This window comes from Podarcis liolepis (genome assembly GCF_965112155.1).
Source record: "Podarcis liolepis genome assembly, chromosome: 15".
NCBI classification, from domain to species: Eukaryota; Metazoa; Chordata; class Lepidosauria; order Squamata; family Lacertidae; genus Podarcis; species Podarcis liolepis.
The window spans coordinates 13364559-13381711 of record NC_139566.1 but is presented as its reverse complement, the minus strand read 5'-3'; the positions used below and the strand labels follow the sequence as shown (position 1 = coordinate 13381711).

Below are 17153 nucleotides of genomic sequence, written 5' to 3'. Positions count from 1 at the left end.
GAATGTGTAACTTGAACTCTGATAATGCCTCTTGCTTGTCTCAGTGGAGGACAGATTAACTGGCTTTCCTTGATTTGTTGTTGTTTGTGTTTTTAAAGGGTCGCATTATTCTTTCAGATTTTTATCTGCATGCTTCAGTTATAAACTGCCCTGTGACTTGTGCAGAGGGTGGTATATCATGTACAAATGCATTAAAAAAAATATAGTGTGTGTGCGGAAAGTAGCTTACAGTACAAAGGTAGAATATACCTTTGATGGTCCACTCACTTTTGCCTCTGGCATGTGGCCCTCAGACAGCTGTCCAGAAGGGAGTGCGGCCCCCCCAATTGAAAACGGTTCCCCACCCCTGAGATGGCAGGTGACAGAAAGGAGTCTGCTCTGTGTAAGACTCTTTAAGAGCTGCTGCCATGCAGAGGAAACAATACTGAACACGTGGGACAAATAACTTCACATATCTTCCTGCATTCTCTTACCAAGACCTGATTTTACACACGTAGCATAAGGCAGCAGAGACCTGAGATGGCAGAAGTGGATGATCAGTTTTTCCCTCCTGTAAAAGCATAACAAGCAAACCTCCCTCCACTGATGGAACGGATCCATCCCTTCTCCGTCGGCTCAGTCATTCGCCTGTGTGGGATTTCCGGTCGCCCGTGGCTACCAGGGGCAAGTTGTCAAATGCAAGGCCGATTTAAGCCATGCACGTGAATGTCCCCCTGCTGCTCCACTGTACAATCTCCCTCTTCCAGAATCCCTTCTGGGGAAACCCCTGCCCTTGTTCCGTGGCGAAACCGTCGCTCCCAGTTGTGGCCGCTTTGGCTGGCTCCCTCTTTCACCCGCCTCTGGCCTCCGCTGCCTTGGAGAGCTGCCCAGGAATCTTAGCATTGGGAATCTTTTTATCTCTTTTGGCCGGACGGAAGGGCCTCTAGGTCTGGGCCAATGTGGAGCACGTTTGCTTGTTTCTCTAACCTGGGCGGTGATTAAAACAGGCTGGAGTGAGAGCAGCAGTGGTGATGTCAAAAGGCCCCACGTAGCTAGTAGCATTTCCCATCAATCTTTAACTGGGGCTCTTTCCCTTTCTTTTCTTTCGTCTGTGCCTTGCCTCATCCCCCCACCCAAGTAGATTTTTAACATGAGGTGGTCCTCTAGGGGCACATTCTGTCCCTTTTGCCATCTCCACTCCTACCTTCTCTCTTCCACCCTCATGCAGCCCTCTCCTGCTAGAGGAGAGTGAGCCAGGCCTGCAGGAGAGAGGGGAGATCATACTGGGGGAAAGGATCAAGGCAGACCAAACATTGTACAATTCGGGGGCGTTCCAGGCACTCTTGCAAAAGTTTTGGAGCTGGCTCGGTGCAAAGGGGCAAGATGCCTCTAAGGCTTTGGAATCCGCCCGCCTGCGATTGGTTAACATCTTCCCCCTCCCCATCCTTGCCCCATCTATGCAATATAAATGTCTCCTCCACCACCCCAGCCTTGCAGAGTGTTATCGTAATCTGTCTGCCAGGGGTCGAGCGGAGAGATGGGTCTTGCATACCTTCAAGTTCGCTAGCGGACCACTGAGGTAGAAATGGCAATGTTTGGTTGGCTTGGGTTGCAGTGGAAACGAAGGAGGGTTTCTCAAGACCGAAGCTCTTAATTGGGCAGGAGGGATTTGGCAATGCCTGGGCATCAGAAGAGAACAACCACCCCCCCACCAGGCCTAGTTGGTAGCTCACCACCCCCTTTGGCTGAAGGAGGTAAAGTCAGCCCTGCTGTACGCACATCCCCTCTCCCCCACCTCACTTCACACAGTTCTTCCTGTAAGCAGCAGCCCAGTGGCCAGTGTTTGCTGTCTAGCGCCATTCCCGAAAGCTACCTCTTTCAAGGTAAATAGAGAGGAGACCTGTGCCTGGGGCCAAAGAGGAGCGTCCCAAGTGCACACGAGGACAAAATCAGCCACCCTTGGTTGCAGGGAGGGATCAACAAGCCGCTCCCTTTCAGTTTCTTATTTTTCCACTCTTAATTTCAGTTTTTCACATTTCCACATCTGTTTGCAAATATACATACATACATACATTCGTTTTTTAATCCTCATGAAAATTCACCAGTGTTTCAGTATGCATTTCTTCTAATGTACACATTTCCCCCCCTCAATATGCAATGTTCCCTAATACGCATATTGTTGCAAATGTTCCCTAATGTATTTTTGCACACATTTATTATTGTTGTTGTTGTTGTTACTATTGTTATTACTACTACTTGTAACTTGCAACATGCGTGCATTTAATTAATGCACATTCAGCTTCCCACAATAAATAATAATAAAATATTATTATTATCAAGCATCACAGAATGCTTGATATGAGAGCCATCTTCAACCATCTAAAGGGCTGTCCCATGGAAGGCGGAGCAAGCTTGTTTTCTGCTGCTCCAGAAGGTACAACCCAAACCACTGGATTCATATTACGAGAAAGGAGATTCTGACTAAACATAGGAATCACTTTCTTACGGTAAGAGCTGTTCAGCAGTGGAATGGACTATGTGGGAAGGTGGTGGGCTCTCCTTCATAAGAGGTTTTTGAAGAGAAATTGGTTGGCCATCTGTCGGGGATTTTTTACCTGTAATTCCTGCGTTGCAGGGGTTGGACTGGATGCCCATTGGGATCCCTTCCAACTCTAGGATTCTATGAACTACTCATAAAGCAGAATGATCTGCAGGCAGCCCTCTATCAACCCACTACTAATGCACTGTTACGCTATCAGTGGCGTGTTGCAGAACGCACCTACCCACACAAAACCAGTTTGGAGGGAACTTAACCCAAAGCAGCTGCCCAATGGCGGCTTGGCAGAGGAAGGGCTTGCACAGGGGTTCAAAAGGCTGGAGGCGCTGGGAGTGGGGACACATTTTGGGAACCCACAACCTTGTCCCAGCCAGGCTCTTCCAGAAAAGGCAGGTCACAGCTGGGAATCTTCCTTTGCTTGGCACATTCCTGCCCCTGCCCCCCCCCCACATCGCCCTCTGTCCCTCTCTTCCTACCCTGGTATTTTAAACCAGTGGAGAATAAGGTTTGCCTGTGTGCATTTGACCTGCTGCTTTAAAACAATTGCCTCCCCCTCCAGCTCGCTTGTTTTCCTGCGTCAAATCTCTTAATTAACCATTAGGGAGGATTTATTGGTTTGCCCAGCATAGCAAGCGTTTTTCTTTTGCAAGGACATTGAGCTTTGCGCTTCCTTTTTAGCTGGGGAGGATTGACGGCGGGGCTGGGTGAGGGACCGGCAGGCTATCCGTAACTCTTTAACATTCTGAACATCTATTTAACTGCCGGGCATCATGGCTAGGGAACGGGGGCGGGAAGGGGGAGAAAATTGGTTCATTTCACAGTCCAGACGAACCTACCAAGTTCACAGTTCCCAAAACAATTCACGAACCAAAACACAGCCATCCGTCGAGAGCCCACCTTCTCTGAATTTTGCAATACATTTCTACCAAACATGCTATGGTAAGGAATGCGTAAAATGCGTTTGTTGCTGAAAATAATGTACAAAAAGCCCCACATTAAATTGCTTGCAAAAATGTGCATATTAGGCAAAGTTGCGTTGTGTGTTAGAAGAAAATGTCGCACTAAAATCTTGATGAATTTTCATAAGTTTGCATGCTGACACGTACATGCGGAGAACTGGATGTAAGAATGGGAAAAAGGAGAAACTGAAGTTGACAGATTTGCCCTGTCCCTAATACTGGCTAAAGGGCCTGAAAGGAGCAGGGTGTTGTGCTGGGCTTCCTCCTCCCCCCCCCCCACCACTTCCCCATGTAAAGGGAAAATTGCACACAGCCTCCAACTGACACAACCCCCTTATCGCTCCAGAACATCTTTGTTGTCCACTGCTCTGGCCTCCGCTGAGTGATGCCAGCTTTGCATTGTGGGGAGCCAGCCGGGGGTGGGGGGCCGGAAGACGGGGGAGAGGCAATAAGGGATGTTTGCTCTTCTGTGGTCATGAAACATATTACAGTCCCGGGAGGCTGTATTTGCCTTCAGCTGATGAGGGCGAGTGCCATGTGTTTTGGAACCAAAGTGAGTGAGAGGCTTTTTGCAGCCACCAAGCGTTGATGAAATAAACAGATTTTTTTAATAAAAAAAGAACAGTAAAGGAATATGCTTTGCAGGAGCTGAATTACTTGATTAGGAATCATCGTCCTTTGAGAAAATGCTACAAGGGGCTCCTCCAGACTGCTGGGTCCCTGTCCCCCCTAAGTATATTTATTACTTCAATAATAGTGCATCAGTGGCAGATTCATACGGAACGCCAATACATTGTTCTGATTTATTAGTTATTTTGTGATGCTCGTTCAACGTTACCGCCCTTATTGTGTCTGGAGGGGCACTCCTGCTCTGTAGCGCAAGAAAGACACAGAACCCTCTGAACGCTTCTGGTGCGAATCATTAACAAGAGTTTGGCAGGAAGTTATAAGACTTGCACCAGTGGGGAATGAAGCAGCAGACAGGGTCACGTATAAGTGCCTCAGTATCACCGTGATCCCAAAACATCATGAATGCGCAATTTAAAAAAAAGACGTCTAGAGGTGCTGTGTTCAAATCCAGGTTGCACAATTAAAGTGAGTTTGGTGCTCTTGTGCAGCAAACCTCTCTCACCCCCCCCCCAAGCCTGTTATTTATGATAAGGAAAGTGAGAGGTAAATTCACTGCAAGGTATCTGTGTGTGTAGCGGGGAATAACAATTGCTTGACACAACAATGCAATTCAACCTCCATGAAATCAAGCCAGAATGGTCTCTGACCTCCTTTCAAACTTTGTTCAAACAAATTAGGATGAACTGGTCAATTAACTGGTTGCCAGGAAGCAGCCTGAACCAACCTGAAAGTTTAAGATTTTGTGGTGGAGACAGCAAAAGAGAGATTTGTCGTGTGGCTTCATGGTAGTTAGCAGGCGTTTAAGAATTGAATGGGAGCACTGAAATACTTCAACCAGCTCTTGGAAGGAGGAAGAGGAGGAAGGCCGCTTTGTTTTCTGCAAACTTGACACGATTTGCAGTCGGATGAGGAGAGAGGTCCCTGTTATTTCCAGGCCCCTCTCCCCCTTCCCACCCGCCGCCAAGCCCGCATTTGAGTTGTCTGTGGGAACTCATTTCACCCGAAGGATTACCTCCAGGGAGAACAAGTGCCCCATTCTAAATTCCCCTCATTTCTTTCTCCACCAGCCAAAATCCCACCCACCCCCTTCTTGCCTCCATGGTTTTAACTGCAGGGCTGTTTTAATTGCTTGTGTTTGACGCTAAATCAGAGGAGCGTGTCAAGATGACAAGCTGAATGGCGCGGCGAGTGTGAGATTCTCTTGCCGGCAACTTCGCCCTGGTGGTTTTTCCTTGGTGCTCTGCACCCCACTTTTGTTCCCTGGGGGCCTTTTAGGTGCTCGTACTGTGCCCTCATTTAGCAGGGGAAGGACATTAGGAGAGGCCGGGTGGTGTAGTGGTTAGAGTGGCAAGTCTAAGACTGAAAAAGTACTGGTTCAAAAAATATATATCTCTCTCAGCCTAGCCTACCTCAGAGAGTTCTTGTGACGATAAAAATGGGAAAGTGAACCATTTATACTGCCTTGAGCTCCTTAAAAAGTGAGGCTGAAGATGGGCAAGTGTGTATCTGTGTATGAGAGGGAGAACGAGAGAGTGCTGTTGTGTTTGTGCATTTATAGTTAGAAAGGAAAAAAGGGTTGTATCCAATGTAAGTCCTACTCATAGTAGACCCACTGAAGTTAATAGACATGACTCACTTAGGTTCACCGACTTCTGAAAAGAACTTAGTTGGATACAACCCACAGAAAGATAGCATTATTAAAGATTCTCATTATTTTGGTTTCTTACCTGCCCTTCACCATAAGGTCCCAATTTTTTAAAATTCAGTATTAAATACAGTTTAAAACAAATGACAGTCACAGGAACAGGGTGGGTCATGAAAATATCTCTCTCACAAGCGTCTTCAGCATATTATAAAAGCTATCTGACGAAGGTGTCTGACCCACCTCTATGGAGTTCCACAACTTAGGGGCTTCCGCATGAATGGCCCCCCACCCTGAGTTTCAGAGTGCAGTGGAATTACCAAGAACCACCCCCACTGATCACTAACCCAAGAGGTTCTGCAGGGAAGGAAGTGGCCATCTTTCATCTAGATATTTGAGGCCAAGTCCTCCTGGGCCTCACATAAGTCCCAGGGTGGGTAACAACTACAGACCAGAGGTGGCGGGATTTTTTAAGCCCCATGGCCACATTTCTTTATGGGTCACCTACTGGGGAATGGGGCACATGCCAGCAGTGGGCAAGGCCAGAGGGGAAAGCGGAGAGAGCTTTGTACGGTAGGCCATGTTCCATCTATGTGAAAACCAGAGATTTCTGCATTATGAGATTGCAACTGTAATAATGTAATAAACAAACAAACAAACAAATTCATTCTGCACCCAATAAACGCCCATCTCCCCATCGTCCATGGCAAAAGGCACTCAAGGAGGGCTTAGAGCAGGGCATGATGAGGTGAGATGGAGGCTGGAAGAGTCCTGGGGCCTAGATAAAGATACCTGCATGGTCATATTCAGCCCATGGGCTAGGAAAAAACACAGCAATCGGGCCCACAAAGCTGGGATATTCTCTGAGCTACACAGGAAGTCCTCAAGGACCTTCCTCTTGGACTGGTGCAGATGCACATATAAGGTTTCCTGGCTCTTACCAGGGCCAGGCTATGGGATCGGACTGTCCTTCTCCCCCCCACCCACCCATGAACACCCTTGAGTACAAATTCCCATCCAGCTTCACCCCATGCCTTCCTTGCTAACAGTTTGTGAGGACAGCCTGGAACGCAGCCTTAGCGGGGAGCTTCCTCAGCAAGAGACTTATCAGGCTGCAGCCTTGAACTCTTTTCGCCTGCCTCTCCTCCGGTCCGGGAAGCAGAGGAGCTCCTGGTCTCGGCACGTTGGCTCGGAACGTCTTTGTTGCCACCCACCGCGCACGGCTCTGTGATGGATGGTCTTGTGGGAATACAGGGGCGGCCAGTGCAGAGGCAGCAGCAGCCTCAGGCCACGGTCTCTGTCCCAACATATTGTTTTTGGAACAAGCCAGCAAGGCCCTTCTCTCCTTTGCTGGTAGTCAGCTTTTTGCAAAAGCTCTGCTAGGAGACAACTACAGCTTAGCCAGATGGAATTAGAGATTTTCAGTCCAATGCCTCACCTCCCTGGCAACCAAGCTCAAACAGCGGGAGCTTACAGAGGAGGGTGCCAGCCTGGGCTGACCGGAGTGTCTTTGGACCCCACCAGCCATCTATTTTATTGTGTACTCTGCAATATGCATAGCCCATTAGTGGCGGATTTATACTGGACCATACAGACATTGTTCTGCTTTAATATTTGTTCTGTTGTGCTTCTCCAGTGTTAGCGCATTCTTGTTGTTTGGAGGAGGCACTCTTGTGCTATTGTGGAAGTAAAGCGGGATTAAAAACAACAGCCGTAGATCATTCAGTGATATAAAAAGCTGCAAGTTTTCATGGGGAGTTATGGGTTGTGTGCCGATTGGAAATGCAGGCCCGATACTTTTGCGGTATTGAAAGTGGGGCCATGTGCAAATTAATGCCCTGGTACCACCATGAGCACAAATAACCATGAATGCACAATAGAAAGGATGTCCGGAGAGGCCACTGGTTAGATGAACCCACTGGTCTGATTAAGGAAAAAGCAGCTTCTTATGCTCCTATTCAAAGCCAACAGTGTGTTAGATGCTGTACCAAAAGGAGAAGAGACGAGAGCAGGTGAGACTAGGACTGCAGGAGGCAGGGAGGGCGTTGGGAGGGCGATGCAGTGACTGTTTAAATGTTAGCCAAAACATCCGCTAAGAGGAAGGCTAAGGTGGTTCTGGGAAGCTGTACCTATGCTGTCATTCTGCAGGAGTGTTGGAGGCCGGTTTCTGAGGATCTCCATTTTCAGTCACAAAAACTCAAAGCAGCAAGTTTCTAGTCCTTCTGAAGCAATGATACGCTTGCAAGAAAGTGCATACAGGAAGAAGTGCCAAATGCTCTCAAGACTTAGAATGCCAGTTCTGGCAAGTCGAATCCAGCTGGTTTGCTGTAGTCAGGCTCTCAGGCGGCTTGTGTGTTACAGATATAGAGAGGGAGAAGAGAAGGTCCTCTCTTCTTGGCCTTCTGAGAGGATGCGCAAGCAGAAACAAGTTCCAGTCTGCCTAGTCCAGGGGTCTGCAACCTTTAAGACAAAAAGAGCCACTTGGACCCGTTTCCGAAGGGAAAAAAAACTGGGAGCCGCAAAACCATTGCGACATTTAAAGCATGTGCGCCGCTGCCCTCCAATCTGACAGCAGGCGGGAAGGTGACGTTGGGACGGTGCGTGACTAACGCACGCACCGCCCCCATGCGACGTCACAGCCAGTACAGCGCCCGCCACAGTGGGGAGTGTTGGGGCGCACAATGCGCCTCCTCCCCTTGCTAGTATCCGCCCCGGAGCCGCGGCAAAGGTGTAAAAGAGCCACATGCGGCTCCGGAGCCGCGGGTTGCAGACCCCTGGCCTAGTCCCCTGATCTTCAAAGCAGATGAACTGTTTGACGGGGGACTGCGAACAGGCTTGGTTGATGTTCCCAGGTGGATGTTATATTCCTCAGGCAGCGAAAACCTGCCCCCTTGCTCAGGAACAAACATTGGTCTGCAGAAAACCCCATTGGCAGTTGCTCTGATTGAGTGGGAAATTTAGGTTTGAACAATTAAAGGTGAATTAAAGTGTTCCGTTGCCCTAGGGCTACAAATTCACCATTGTGGTTAAGAAGGTGATAGGGAAATGTGCTGAAAAGTGTGGGATGGACAACTGGTTAAGGGGAAGACCTGCAAATGCCCCGCTTGCAAATCAGGAAGAATCCTAAGGGCCTCCTTTCCAGCTGAGGTCCCTCCTGAACTACCAGTGCCTATGGAATACTTTTCTTTTCTCCCAGCAGGCATTTTAATTGAAGTCTGATTTTATAGTTTTAATTTTTATTCTCTGTAAGCTGCGTAGAGATTGTTGCAGTTATGTGGTACATAAATTGCTTGATCAAATAAAATAAATGCAGGGTGAATGCTAGCTGTAGTAAAAAAAGGAAAACAAATGCTCAGATAAAAATGGATGCAGTCTGACCTTTGCATAAGCTTTGTGCAAGCTGGTGTGGTGTAGTGGTTAGAGTGTCGGGAGAGAACCTGGGAGATCAGGGCTCAAATCCCCACTCACCAGTGAAGCTCACTGGGAGGCCTCTGGCCAGTCGCTGCCTCTCAACTTGGCCTACCTTGCAGGGTTGATGTGGGGATTAGATGAGGACGGAGAGAACCATGTATGCCACCTTGAGCTCCTTGGAGAGTAAAAAAGGTTGGACGCGGGTGGCGCTGTGGGTAAAACCTCAGTGCCTAGGACTTGCTGATCGTAAGGTCGGTGGTTCGAATCCCCGCGACGGGGTGAGCTCCCGTTGTTCGGTCCCATCTCCTGCCCACCTAGCAGTTTGAAAGCACCCCTAAGTGCAAGTAGATAAATAGGGACCGCTTTATAGCGGGAAGGTGAACGGTGTTTCCGTGTGCGGCGCCAGTGGCGTAGCGTGGGGGGTGCAGGGGGTGCCGGCCGCACCAGGCGCAACATCTGGGGGTTAGGGTTAGGGGGCACAAATCCACGGGTTAGGGGCCGCAAATCCACAGGTTAGGGGGCACAAATTACTTGCCTTGCCCCGGGTGCTGACAACCCACGCTACGCCACTGTGCGGTGCTGGTGCTGGCTTGCCAGATGCAACTACGTCACGCTGGCCATGTGACCCAGAAGTGTCTTCGGACAGCGCCGGCTCCCAGCCTCTTGAGCGAGATGAGTGCACAACCCTAGAGTCGGTCACGACTGGCCCTGTCGGGCAGGGGTACCTTTACCTTTATAAATGCGAATAGTAATAATAATGAATATTAAGCCAGTTGGCTCAGTGCTTTAAGTCAGCTCTCCACCATGACCTGTGAGTCACCAGAGAAGCAGAAGCTGCAGCAAATCCTCTTTGGGAAATCTTTGGGATGGGGGGGAGTGCAGGAGGGGCGCGTATGAGGCCAGCCTTTTCTCATAGGGTTGGAAGGGACCCTGAGGTTCACCTAGTCCATCCCCCTGCGTTGCAGGAATATGCCGCTGTCCCATGCAGGGATCGAACCTGCCACCTTGGCGTCATCAGCACTGCGCTCTAACCAGCTGAGCTCCTCTCCTCTCCACAGCTGCACCCTGACAGTGACCCAGGCAACCCTGAGCTGCACAGCCAGTTTGTGAAGCTCAACGAGGCCTACCGGGTGCTCAGCAAGGCCAGCAGCCGGAGGCGCTACGACAGCACACAAGCAGCCCAAGGAGCTCGGCCTCCCCCAGGCAGCCATGGCAGTAGCACCAGCAGTAGCGCCAGGAGGAACCCTTTTGATTTGGGCGACTTCGGGAAAAGGTATGGAACGAGAGATGCCCCCCACCTCTGGGAACAAAGCTCCCTGTCCTGCGAGCTTCACGCCAACGGCTCCTGACTACCACGCATAAGGGTAAAAGATCCAGTCTGTCATCTTGTTCTCACCTCCTTGTGCCTGTTATGGGAACCTGATAAGCAGGACCTGAGCACAACAGCAACTCTCCCCACTTAATATTATTATTAAGGTAAAGGTAAAGGGACCCCTGACCATTAGGTCCAGTCGTGTCCGACTCTGGGATTGCGGCGCTCATCTCGCTTTATTGGCCGAGGGAGCTGGCGTACAGCTTCTGGGTCATGTGGCCAGCATGACTAAGCCGCTTCTGGCAGACCAGAGCAGTGCACGGAAACGCCGTTTCCCTTCCCACCACAGCAGTACCTATTTATCTACTTGCACTTTGACGTGCTTTCAAACTGCTAGGTTGGCAGGAGCAGGGACTGAGCAACGGGAGCTCACCCCGTCGCGGGGATTTGAACCACCGACCTTCTGATCGGCAAGTCCTAGGCTCTGTAGTTTAACCCACAGCGCCACCCGCGTCCCAATCAATATTATTATTATCATTTATTAAATTTCTATACTGCCCTTCATCCACAGATCTCAGGGTGTGTCACCATGTATAATCACACTTGTGATTCCCAGCGTACCCTGAAGTGTCCCGATTTCCCCCAGACATCCTGGAATTGCAGAAGCCGTCCCAGCTTCTGGTTTGAATCCCGGAATGTCCTGTTTTCTCCCTCCACATGGGAAGCTCACAAGCAGGACCTGAATGCTCTCCTCGCTTGTGATCCCTGGCAAATGGCACTCAGAGGCAACCCTGCTGTTGGCTAGTAGCCATTGATCGCCATCCTTCTTTGTCCTCTGCCTTAAGCAATTACATCGCACCACTAGCCAGGGCTCTTCAAGCTTGGGATGCCAGGTGTATTTGGGCTACAGCTGCCCATCATCTCTTGCCATTGGCCATGCTGGCTGGGGGCTGATGGGAGATGGAGGCCAACCCCATCTGGAAGGCCAGAACATCCTCCTTCAGGCTCTACAGCCCCCTGCTTGCCCCCCAACTGGAGAGGGCACAAAAAATCTTGCACCTGCCCAGTTCTGTAAGCAGCCAGCCAACCAGAATGCAGCAGTCTCTGTGCCAGCCCTGTGCTGACTTTCTGCTTTTCCCTGCAGGAGCGCATCAGAGCCCAACGAGGACGTACGGTATTGGCAACAGTTCCACCACTCTCCTTCAGAGTCATTCTCAGGCCCCGAGTTCGAGAGGAAGCGTCGCCAGAACAGACACATCTTTGGGTACTGTTTGCTCGTCATAGTGGGTGGCTTAGCTGCCCACTACATAGGATTCAGGTATGGGGCTGCTCCCTTTCCCCCCGTCCCTGCCCACCACCCCAAACCAGATGAGAAGGCTCCAGATTTAAAGTTCTGGGGTGGGGAAACTCAGGGGATTGAAAGTGGCCCTCTAGGCCTCTGTATCTGGCCCTCAGAACTCTCAGCAGGCCACACCCCTCACCAGCCCTGCTCCACACCCTCCTTGAGTGTTTTTGCCTGGCTGGGATGTGTCCTTGAACTCTGATAACGCCTTCTGCTGGCCTGGAGGAAGGAGAGAGAGGGGTGTGTGAGTGTGGGTGTAGAAACCAGCCTACCATACTAAGGTAAAAATTTGGATCCTTGGCTCCACCCACTTTTGCCCCTCTCCCCGCACCCTCCCAAAGGTTACCCAGAAGGGAAGACTGCCATCGGGCTATAAGAGCTTCCTCAATGCTGCCCTGGTGAAGCTTGACAATGCATCACACAGATTTAGCCGCGTTTGTTTCTTCCGCATAGTTTGCTGAGCCAATGCAGGGGCAAAGATCTAAGTAGGGCATTGGGAATCCCCTTTGGCAGCACGCCCTGCTGCCTCCTCACCCCTGGACCGCCTCCAAAGGTATCCTGCCCACACCACCCTGCTTTACCATCATGAAGACAAGCTGCGTGGGAAAGCGGGCAGCCCCAAAAGCTCTGAGGAGGTTGTGCGATTTGCAAGCCACTCCTGTTCCTTGAGACTGGGAGCCAACTCCTCTCCCTTCTTTGGTGGGGGGGGGGTGTGGATCGTAGAATTGTAGAGTTGAAGGGAACCCCAAGGGTCATCTAGTCCAACCCAGTGAAGTGCTTTGCTGATCATTATTTATTTTGCATTTATATCCCACCTTTTTCTCTAAGGAGCTCAAGGCAGTATTTGGGATTATGGATGCAAAGCAGGAACACTGGAACATTATAAGCTGCCTTCTCCTAGGTTGGGCCATTTGCCCATCCTCCCTAGTATTGCCTTCTCTGACCGGCAGGGTCTCAGGCAGAGATGGGCCTTTCCCTTCGCCTGCTGCTTGAAATCCTTTTCGTCGGAGGGGCCGGTGAGTGAACCTGAGACCTTCTGCAGGCAGGAGGTGTCCCTCCCCCTGCCACAGAGTGATGATCCTTCCCATTTAGTAGCTAAGACACTTGAGCTACAAATCAGGAAATCCTTGGTTCAAATTTCGCCCCAGCCATGAACTCTCCAGGCGGCCTTAAGCCCCCAACATGCAACATGGAGAGAATAAGAACACAGAAAGAGCCCTGCTAGAGCAAGCCAAACTATTCCACCGACCTCTTTCCAACCTGGGTGCTTAGGGAAAGCCCACAATCAGGACGCAAAATCAGGATTTCCCCTTTCCTAGTTTCTTCATAGCCCAGCTGTTGTTTAGAGGTATACTGCCCCTGCTCATGGAGGTTCCACTTAGTGATCACAGCTGTCTTCTCTCCATGAATTCCCTTTGCCAACCCAGTGCCCTCCAAATGCTGACATCAGCCCCATCATAGCTGAAGCCATCGTCGCTTTGCATGAAGACGGTCCCGGGTTCAATCCCCAGCAGCATAGGGCTGGGAGAGAATCTCTTGCTGGACCCCTGCAGGGCCACTGCCAGTTGGTGGAGGCAATAATGAGCTAAGAGCCTGCTGGATCAGGCCAGTGGCCCACCTCATCCTGCACCCTGTTCTCACCAGATGCCTGGGGGGAACCCGCAAGCAGGATTCGGGCAAAAGAGCCCTCTCCCCTCCTGTGGCTTCCAGCGGCTGGTATTCAGAAGCAGCTGTGGAGGCAGAGCTTAGCCATCGTGGCTAGTAGCCTTTCATAGCTCTCTTCCTCCATGAATTTAGTTACAGTGGTACCTCGGGTTAAGTACTTAATTCGTTCCGGAGGTCCGTTCTTAACCTGAAACTGTTCTTAACCTGAAGCACCACTTTAGCTAATGGGGCTTCCCGCTGCCGCCACGCTGCCGGAGCACGATTTCTATTCTCATCCTGAAGCAAAGTTCTTAACCCAAGGTACTATTTCTGGGTTAGCGGAGTCTGTAACCTGAAGCGTATGTAACCCGAGGTACCTCTGTAATCCTCTTTTAAAGTCATCTAGGTTGGTGGCATGAAAATGCAAGCGAGTTTAAGTACGTGCTGCATGAAAAAGTACGGGCAACTTCCTGTGGGGGGGATACGTGCACATTTAAGTGAAAATGTGTATACTGTATTGGGAACACCATTGAAAAAAGCCTGTGAACACCCTCTAAACCAGGGTCAGCAAACTTTTTCAGCAGGGGGCCATTCCACTGTCCCTCAGACCTTGTGGGGGACCGGATTTTATTTTTTAGGGGTGGGGAAATGAATGAATTCCTATGCCCCACAAATAACCCAGAGATGCATTTTAAATAAAAGGACACGTTCTACTCATGTAAAAACATGCTGATTCCCGGACCGTCTGTGGGCCAGATTTAGTCCAGCCTTAGTTTGCCTACCCATGCTCTGAACCTCTGGAAGGCTTTGAAAAACCTTTTAAAAAACAAACTTCGCCAAAACCGCTCCCTCCAAACCTCCTTGCTCAAACTCCAGCTCTCCAGAGGCTCCACAGGTAGGTGCAAGGGCTCCTGGGATTGCACTTGCAAAGGTTCTTGGGATTCTTAGACGCTGTTTGTGTGCAATTTTTGCTGTTTCTGTACTATTTTGAGGCCGTTTTTGACCCTTTTCATGCCACTCCCGGCTTCACAGCGATGTGTGAGGTCGCGGTCGCTTGTGCCTTGAACGCAGGTAAATAGGGGAGTTGCCTGTACGTCCTTTTATAAGGGAGCTTTGTGGATAATTGCAACATGCATGGCAGATAGAAGGAGCCCACATCAGACACTTGTAGGCCATGGGCTCTTTAGCAGAAGCTGGTGCTGGTTCACACATATTTCATGTAGGGGAAATCCCTCCTTTTGAACCCAGAAAGGGATGCAAGCCCTCATGGTTCTGGAGACAACTGCCTTTGCGTCCTTTTGGCCTGTCTTGGCGGTACGGCGGACCCTTGTGCAGTTGCTGGTGCTGGTCTGGTTCTTTCCCTTTCTTTTTTCCCTGGCTTGCTTCGCCACCCCCCTCCCAGCACTGCAGCCTGCCAACCCCGGCTGCCAGCCAGCCAGCCAATTCTAATTCTAATCCATTGCCTAATTAGCCGGCCATGACCAGGGAGAGATTAATCGTGAGCAGCCTTTAATCAAGCCTAATGCAATTAAACATGCCTGCTTATGCTTGAACGGGGAGGGGCATTTAAAGGGGCCTGAAAAGGGGGGGCAGGACACATGGGTGAATCAAATTCCACACCCATGTGGGGAGAAGAGCAACAGGGGACAGAATGCCCCTCTCCCGCTTTTGCAGGGCGTCTTGCCATCAACTGCCTCTCCTTCCGTGCTTCTCATTTTCCCGAGTTTGTGGAAGGGCTGTGGTTCAGGGGGTGGGGGGCAGAGCATCTGATTTACATGTAGAAGGCCCCTGGTTCCATCTCTGGGTAGGGCTGGGGGAGACCCCATCTTGGAGAGCCGCCACATGCCAGAAGCATCTGATTGGCCACTGTGAGAACAGGCAGCTAGACTAGATGGGCCTTTGCCCTGATCCATAAGGGCTCTTCTTACGTTCTTCTTCATTCATAAAATAGTTAATGCATCCACTCACTTTTCATTCATGCAGCAGTATTGTGCGGCGCTCAGAGGATCTTTCTGCAGAGCAGTTAACATGTTTGGGGTGGTGGTGGTGGAGGAGGAGATATGCACCCAGTATGAACAGTGCTGGGCGAGGGAGCCTCGGCTTTGCCACTTCCTGCTTCTTCCCAGGTTGTCAAGGGAGGGCACCTTCAGTTCTCGAAACTGGTGGAGCTTAAGACACAACCCTGCCCCACCAAAAAATGCCCAGTGGAGGCCACCCATGGATAGATTTCGGCAGGCATTTTCCTCAGGCGGTTGCCAGCCTGCTTTTTAATCCCGCTTCCAGAACCTTTGAGCAATCTCCCCACAGATAAAGACTTGGGAACTGAGGGATGCACTTGTCAGTCAGTCCACAAACATTCCTTTCACTTTATTTTGCTGGCTAAGAACGAAAGGCGGCGTTTGCAAAGGATTCTGGGACGGGCAATGCCGTCTGCCTGCTCAAGAAGCTAAACACTCTACACTCGGGATCTAATCCAATTCGACGGACTCGTCACCCGTACCGTTTCGTTTCAGTTCTCGCTTCGCTATTTTTAACTGTTCCTGATCCGGTCCTTCAGCTTTTCGGAAATAGTGTTGCTGTTCAACTTTTTTATGACGATTTCAGAGCTGACTGAAAACTCAATGAGCCGATGATTGCTCATTGAAGTGTGCATCTTGCTGCAGGGTTACTGTCTGTTCAAGTGAGGATGATGAGGCGGTGATGGATCTCTTCCCCACACCCAGCCACTCACTGGAGTTACAGCACTTTGCCATTTCTTTTCTTGTCAGCCAGCTAGCATTTTCACGTATATTGCCAAGCAAATGAGTGACTCACCACACCCCCAAAAGCCCAGTTCATATTGGTCAAGGGCCAAGGCATAACTCTCAGGGAGTGCTGATAATTCCCCCTCAACACCCCCCCACGCACTTTGCCCAGGGGGAAAACAAAAACAAAAACTGCAAATTGTCTTTTTGCATGGATTAATAAGTATAAACAAGATGATAGGAAAATTAACCCATTACTATGACGTTGTTAGAAAAAAATACGTGCATCAGACTTGCCCTTGAACTCTCACAAAATACACACAAAGCCCATTTTGGGTTGCATCAACAGATGTCATGAATTCGCATTAAGATGTAAGACAGTGGCTGCACTTTCTCTGTGCATTTGGCTAAGCCACAGGGGCAAAAGGCGAGAGAAAGGTTAACGATAAAACAATGAATGTTAATGGTGGTTAATGGCTAACATAATCACGTCAACACTTCAACCGGTGATGTTAAAATAAATACACATTTCTGCAATACCAAGTTAGCAGACAGTTGAGGACAAATTTGATGATGGTGTCCACAGTTGTGTTTGTCCCATGCCTAGGAAGCCCGGGTCTGAGAGCTTTTTGCCTGGGAAAACCCGCTCTGTACCACTGAATTGGAGCAAATGCCCACTTGCAGAAAACCCAATTGCTGTTTGCTCCAGTTCTGTGATAAATAGCAGGTTTTCCCTGGTGGAAAGTGGGGAGGGGGGGGGTCTGGACGAGCCATAAATTGTGTGGGAACAAATGTTGTCATATTAGAAAAATGCTAAAAGCAAAACAGTATTAGGGGAAATCTGCAAGGAAGGTTGGCTTGCAAAGAGCGGACAAGCAGACTGTGGGCCAGTTCAGTTTGCTCATAGCAAATTCTGCCACCCTCCCTGCTTTA

At 49.9% G+C, this 17153-nt stretch overlaps 1 protein-coding gene across 2 annotated transcripts in view; it reads left to right on the top strand.

Moving 5' to 3' along the window:
• DNAJC4 (DnaJ heat shock protein family (Hsp40) member C4) overlaps nt 1–17153 on the top strand; it is a 39448-nt gene that overhangs the window by 19015 nt on the left and 3280 nt on the right. For both annotated transcript variants that reach the window (XM_083477740.1, XM_083477741.1), the window contains exons 4-5: nt 10237–10451; nt 11635–11808. In XM_083477740.1, coding sequence (XP_083333866.1) covers nt 10237–10451; nt 11635–11808 — 389 coding nt within the window. The remainder of the gene's footprint in view (nt 1–10236; nt 10452–11634; nt 11809–17153) is intronic.